This window comes from Eucyclogobius newberryi, unplaced genomic scaffold (genome assembly GCF_026437365.1).
Source record: "Eucyclogobius newberryi isolate DKJ021-1_F unplaced genomic scaffold, fEucNew1.0.hap1 SCAF_11, whole genome shotgun sequence".
NCBI classification, from domain to species: Eukaryota; Metazoa; Chordata; class Actinopteri; order Gobiiformes; family Gobiidae; genus Eucyclogobius; species Eucyclogobius newberryi.
In genome coordinates this window covers 25738935-25745278 of record NW_027315735.1, presented here as the reverse complement: position 1 = coordinate 25745278, position 6344 = coordinate 25738935, and the positions used below count along the sequence as shown (strand labels likewise).

Here is a 6344-nt window from a genome sequence, read left to right as displayed (position 1 = left end):
CATTAGGGTAACTTTACATTACTTTTAATTTAGTTTATACTTACTTATACTAGAGTTTGGCAATTGTGTAGTTTTTAGTAGTATTTGTGTGCTCCTAACTAAAGACATTTAAAAGTTCACTTATTCCAATTAAAATGCAATAAAAGGTTATATACCAGTAATGTTCATAGTGTTTAATAGTCTATACTTAAATTGAGCATTTTAATCATGTTCTGTGAAGTGACTTTGAGTGTCCTGGAAAGCGCTCTACAAATAAAAATATACTATATGCACTATTGTTTATTATCATCACGTCTTCTCTCATCTCCACTTCATCCGCCTCAGACTTCTGCACATGCTGTAAATAGTCTTCTACATTTAAAATAGTCCCTATGTTGGCTATTTCAATTCAAATGCAAAATTTAAACATCACTTGATCTGGATAAAGACAACACAAGTAGGGACAACAACATTAACTCTTGCTATAAATAATCAAAGACGCCACCGATGCCATTAAGTCTGATTAAAAGCCTCTCTTTAATGTTTGATGTGAATGACTATTTAATGCAGGTTTGTTCACATTTGATTACTTTTCAATTGCGCGCCCAAGTCGACACATGCCTGGCTGTAACTCCAGTGGCAGGTTAATTTTGTGGCAGGTTGTAAAACGAGCCGTGCATGTCTCTTGTGGCTGAACAATTGTAAAGTGATCTTACTTTAGTCAAGTTTGTTTGTGCAGATCGGGTTATGACGTGGGATCAGGTAAAAGACAAACCCGAGCGTCAGTGTGTTTTTATGGGTTAAAACAAGTGCCTCACACACGCACCGTTAGGTCAGCGTCAGCAGGAGGATTGAAACATATTATGATCTGTTCTTTACACAGATTTGTACACCGATGAGTATGTTATTTATCAATGGTCTGATGGAGTTCCACAAATAAGATAAATAAAATGACTAAAATGACTAAAATGACTAAAATAAATAAAATTAATACAATTAATACACTCCTCAACACACTCCTCAGTCTCCCGGGTAAGGTCTATTCCAAGGTACTGGAGAGGAGAATCCGACCGATAGTGGAACCTCGGATTCAGGAGGAGCAGAGTGGTTTTCGTCCCGGTCGTGGAACACTGGACCAGCTCTATACCCTCCATCGGGTGCTCGAGGGTTCATGGGAGTTTGCCCAACCAGTCCACATGTGCTTTGTGGATCTGGAGAAGGCTTTCGACCGTGTCCCTCGGGGTGTCCTTTGGGGGGTGCTCCGGGAGTACGGGGTCCGGGGCCCTTTGCTCAGGGCTGTCCGGTCCCTGTATGACCGGAGCAGGAGCTGTGTTCGCATTGCCGGCAGTAAGTCAGACCTGTTCCCAGTGCATGTTGGACCAGGGCTGCCCTTTGTCACCGGTTCTGTTTCTAGGCGCAGTCAGGGGTCGGAGGGTGTCCGGTTTGGGGACCACAGGATCTCATCTCTGCTGTTTGCAGACGATGTTGTCCTGATGGCTCCATCAAACCCGGACCTGCAACATGCACTGGGACGGTTTGCAGCCGAGTGTGAAGCGGCTGGGATGAGAATCAGCACCTCCAAATCCGAGGCCATGGTTCTCGACCAGAAAAAGGTGGCTTGCCCTCTCCAGGTGGGTGGGGTGTCCTTGCCCCAAGTGGAGGAATTCAAGTATCTCGGGGTCTTGTTCACGAGTGAGGGAAGGATGGAGCGTGAGATCGACAGGCACTGCAGCCGCTGCACCGGACCGTTGTGGTAAAGAGGGAGCTGAGCCGAAAGGCAAAGCTGTCTATTTACCGGTCGGTCTACGTTCCTACCCTCACCTATGGTCATGAGCTTTGGGTAGTGACCGAAAGAACAAGATCGCGGATACAAGCGGTCGAAATGAGTTTCCTCCGCCGTGTGGCTGGGCGCTCCCTTAGAGATAAGGTGAGGAGCTCGGCCACACGGGGGGAGCTCGGAGTAGAGCCACTGCTCCTTCACGTCGAGAGGAGCCAGCTGAGGTGGCTCGGGCATCTGTTCCGGATGCTTCCTGGGCGCCTCCCTCGGGAGGTGTTTCAGGCATGTCCCACCGGGAAGAGGCCCCGGGGAAGACCCAGGACAGGCTGGAGAGACTATGTCTCTCGGCTGGCCTGGGAACGCCTCGGGATCCCCCCGGAGGAGTTAGAGGAAGTGTCTGGGGAGAAGGAAGTCTGGGAGTCCCTGCTCAGACTGCTGCCCCCGCGACCCGGCCCCGGATAAAGCGGCAGAAAATGGATGGATGGAAAATAAAACACTATTAAAATGAAAACAATGATAAACTAAAATTAAAATAAAAAATGGGTAACAAGCTCTGCAGAGGAACATCACACTTCAAACCCTGCCTGGATTCCTGCAGTAAATATAAGGAGGATTAAAGCTGACAGACAGAAGACTGACAATTCCCATTTCAAAGCTGAAGCCATTGACAATAAAAGGGAGATTAAGGCAAAATCAATACATTTGTAATAATATTTAAATTATGTGAATTTTAAAGCTATCATTTTGTGTGTTCGGAGTTCAAACTGATCCTGATTCATCCCTGAAAGATTGATTTGACTGAAAGTGAGTGAGTTATAGCTTTCTTTTTATGTCTCACATGGCCAAGCACTTAATATTCTCTTTTATCAGGGCAAACGGGATCACGTGAAGATCAAAGACCAAAGATCCACCAGTGCAAACCAGTGTATTTTCACCCTGTTAATTCAATCCCATGACTGATCCATGTAACTGCAGTGACTGACGGATCGTGTCTCAGCCTCTCCCGTTTCTGGACTTGGCCTGCAGACGTCACTGACTCTGTTGTTGCCCCTAATTAGTCCTCAGCTGCATCACGGCCGACTTCACGTGCACATCTTTGTCATAACCACTTCTTGTTTTTGACCTCACAACAGTAGCGATCCAGTTACTCGTTCCTAGAAGGAAATGAGCGCTTTGCAGTGAGTGAAACCTAATCCCAAAAGCATAAGACCGTATACAGCTCAGCTTAACTCGCCATTATATCACCAAAAAAACACATGTTACAGTGACAGATGCTTTAAGTCTTTTCGTGCCAGTGTTGTTCCCTGCACGAGCCGACGCCAGTGGACAATGCATTCCGTGATGTAAGTTTATCGGATGTCCGTCTGATTGAGGCTGTATCTGTTACGGATTACACTTCCGTCATGATTTCCAAAGTAGAGGAGCTTACACCCATCGAACACACGCCATCTTTTCAGCTTTAAGTCGTGTTCGCAGCGGTTTGGGTCAAATCATCTGTCAGAACTGTCACTGCCATTAATGAGGACAAAAATCTGTATACACGCGTACTTCATGAGGACAAGAATCCCCCATGACTTTAATTATTCATTATTAGATCAACATCATGATTTTGAAGTTAAGAAGTAGGTTAGATTAGTGTATATAACTATGGTTAAGGTTAGCGTCGGTCCAGGAAATTGAATGAAGTCAAATGCATAATATTGTGAATGTTGTTTTGAAGATCTGCAAAATTTGCATGTCGTGCATATTGTTTATAGTCAAATACAATGCAGCAAAATGTGAAAAAAGTGATATTTCGTCACTTTTACAAGTATAATTTTACAGACTATTCACATTTTGTCTGATTGACACTGTAACTAACACATTTAAAGACACGTTTTAGCACTTTTCTGTTGAATTTACATAATATCGTCTGACTATCATTATCAAAATAGTCCAAAAAAAGTAAAGTCACAATGATGTCCCCAAAATGCATGCTGTGTGTCCTGTATGTGTGCGACTGTGTGTGTGAGCAGACAAACAGTGTCACTCCGATGCGGTGGTTTTGAATTTGTACTCGGGGCTTAGAGTTTCAATTGTGTGTCTGGAAAGACATTTAATCAGCCGCAGAACTTGAGCCAGGCAACATGGACCCACAGAGGATGTTTCCACTGCACAATTGCAAATAACGCTTGGTAACGAGCCCAAAACACGACAACTTCATATAACTTTATGGCTTACAGACACTAGATGTAGCTGGATTATGCAACTTTAATGACACTTAAGTCACACAGAGTTAAAAAATGACGTTTTTGAAGACACATTGCTCTAAAATAAACGTTGAAAACTTCTACAGTTACTGAAACCAAAAAGACCAAAAAGAGAAAAAAGGGGATATTTAATGTACCGGTAAATGATGTTTTGATGTGCACAAGATTGGATAACGTGTGTAAAATAAGGCTGCCAACAAAATGACAAGCTTTTTGGGAATAAAAAGAAAAACATGTAGAGGTGAACAATATATCAAAATTTAGATAATATTATGGATGTCGTTTTAAAGATATTCAAAACTTGACTACCGAGTATACAAAAAAAGCTGGTTAAAAATAGATTAAAAAAGGTTAAAAAAGAAAGTTATGTTATGTAAACTTTCTAATGATGGTACAAGGTGATATTTCTGCACTTCTGTGATTTGTTTTACAGACATTTCACATTTATCTGATAATTAAACCTCAACTAATACGTTCGAAGACAAGTTTTAACACATTTCTGTTGGACTGACATATTATCTTAGGGATACTCCAAAAAAATTTACATTTCTGTCAGTATTTCCCAGCCCTATTTGTTTGTGTTTTAAAAATCTATACAAAATGTTGACAATTGAGTGTAAAGAGATAAAACCGTGCTTCCTGCAGCTCTTACCTGTCCGAACACTGAGTTGACGATGGGCAGCAGGTCCACTGGCTCCTCCTCCTCCTTCTGTGGCTCCTGCCCCTGCTCTTTTCGGTGAGGTCCCTCCATTAGCTCCTCCAGCGTCTCCTCCAGTTTGTGCGCCTCTTCGATGGTCAGATTAGGCCTCACCACTTGGGCTTTCTTGCGTCTGGGCGGCTGCGACGTCGGGACCTCGCCGGACGTCTTGCCCTGCCCGTTACTCCTCTGCTTCTGCTTCTCCACTTTCTTCTTGATTGCAGCTTGAACCTTCAGGAGGAACAGGAGAGGGACAGTCCGGGGTTCAGACAGTGTACACACACCAGCGAGGCGCAGCTATGTCACGGTGCAGAAAATATGGTGCTCAGTGTCCTGCATATGACACCCGGTCATTTAAAATGCATGCAAATAAGGCAAGGCATCTGTCACTTTCTTGGTAATGAGCAAAACGAGATGTCTTTATAAAGGTTTTATATGGGGATTGTTTTCTCCCTTGGTGTCACGCACAAGATTCACATTAATGAGATTATATTATCAATTTTAAAAGCAGAAATAAGACCTTTGTGATAAAAGAAGAGAAGCAACAATACTTGAGACCAAGGTGTTATAAATGATTCAATGATCGTTCTAATAACTCTATATTCAACTTATGTAGGAATGCATTCATTTAATATATATAATAAAAACTCAAGTTGAATTGATATCATTGTTCATTAAAGCTGGACTACCCAACTTTTGTAAATAAGTACATTTTGTGCTTTCCTACAAATAGTACATTGAAAAAGCAGCTAAATTAGACAGTTGTATTCTGTCCGCAGCGCTCTGATTGGCTCCGCTTGGGGCGGTCCTCCCCAGTTTCACTTGGCGTCTTAAAAAAGCTGTTCTTAAACTGTTCTCTCACCCAAAATGAATGTGCACGGATAATAGCGCCATAGGGTTTGTGAAAGCTAGTCTAAATCTAAACGAGTTAGACACGTTTACCGTAAATGACAAAGTTACCCAAGCGTCATGAAGACCGATTATTCATGTGGAACTATAACTATGCAGTTCAATGACTGTATTTGTTCAGAATAGACACAGTAAAAATCAACTGATAATAGGGAATTTAGGGAATTGGGAGGCCAGACATAACTATATGCGATTAAACAAATAACATACTTTGCAGATCAATTATAATGGCAAATTCTCTAATAGACCTGTGACACTGACAACTAAAAAAAAAACGGTTTAATTGATAGATCATTTTTGAGAGTCCTCAGACCCTTTCCTTTGCTCGGACCGCCTCTATTAAAATTGATTTGTCCACTCACCTGTTTTGCCGTCCTGTCGGGCACCTTGCTCATGCCACCCGGACTGCCTCCTCCCGCTGGCGTCTCTCGAATGATCATGAACATGTTGCCGCGGTGATCTCAATGCTCCCTCTCCTCTCCGTCTCGCTCCCACCCCCTCCCTCACCCGCCTCGCTCCTCTCTCCTCCGCTGCAGTGGCCCCTGGAGCAGCTGGCCCTCAACCCTCGCTCGCTTTTCTGCTTTTATGTGTCAAGCCTCTCCGCTCAATCTGCAACAGAGCTCATAATGGGATCAAAAATATAAAAATGTTACCCCCTAAAAAATAATCAAAGTTGGTAAAAACTTGGTAAAAGCTCCAGGAAAAGTTGCAAAACAGAAACTCTAAAGTGCAG

General features: G+C 43.0%; 1 protein-coding gene across 1 annotated transcript in view; it reads right to left on the bottom strand.

Moving 5' to 3' along the window:
* cabp2b (calcium binding protein 2b) overlaps nucleotides 1-6131 on the bottom strand; it is a 12903-nt gene extending 6772 nt beyond the window's left edge. The window contains exons 1-2 of the mRNA XM_072439726.1: nucleotides 5974-6131; nucleotides 4658-4933 (exon numbers count right to left, since the gene is read on the bottom strand). Coding sequence (XP_072295827.1) covers nucleotides 4658-4933; nucleotides 5974-6057 — 360 coding nt within the window. The 5' untranslated portion in view covers nucleotides 6058-6131. The remainder of the gene's footprint in view (nucleotides 1-4657; nucleotides 4934-5973) is intronic.
* Between the last annotated feature and the right edge of the window lie 213 nt (nucleotides 6132-6344).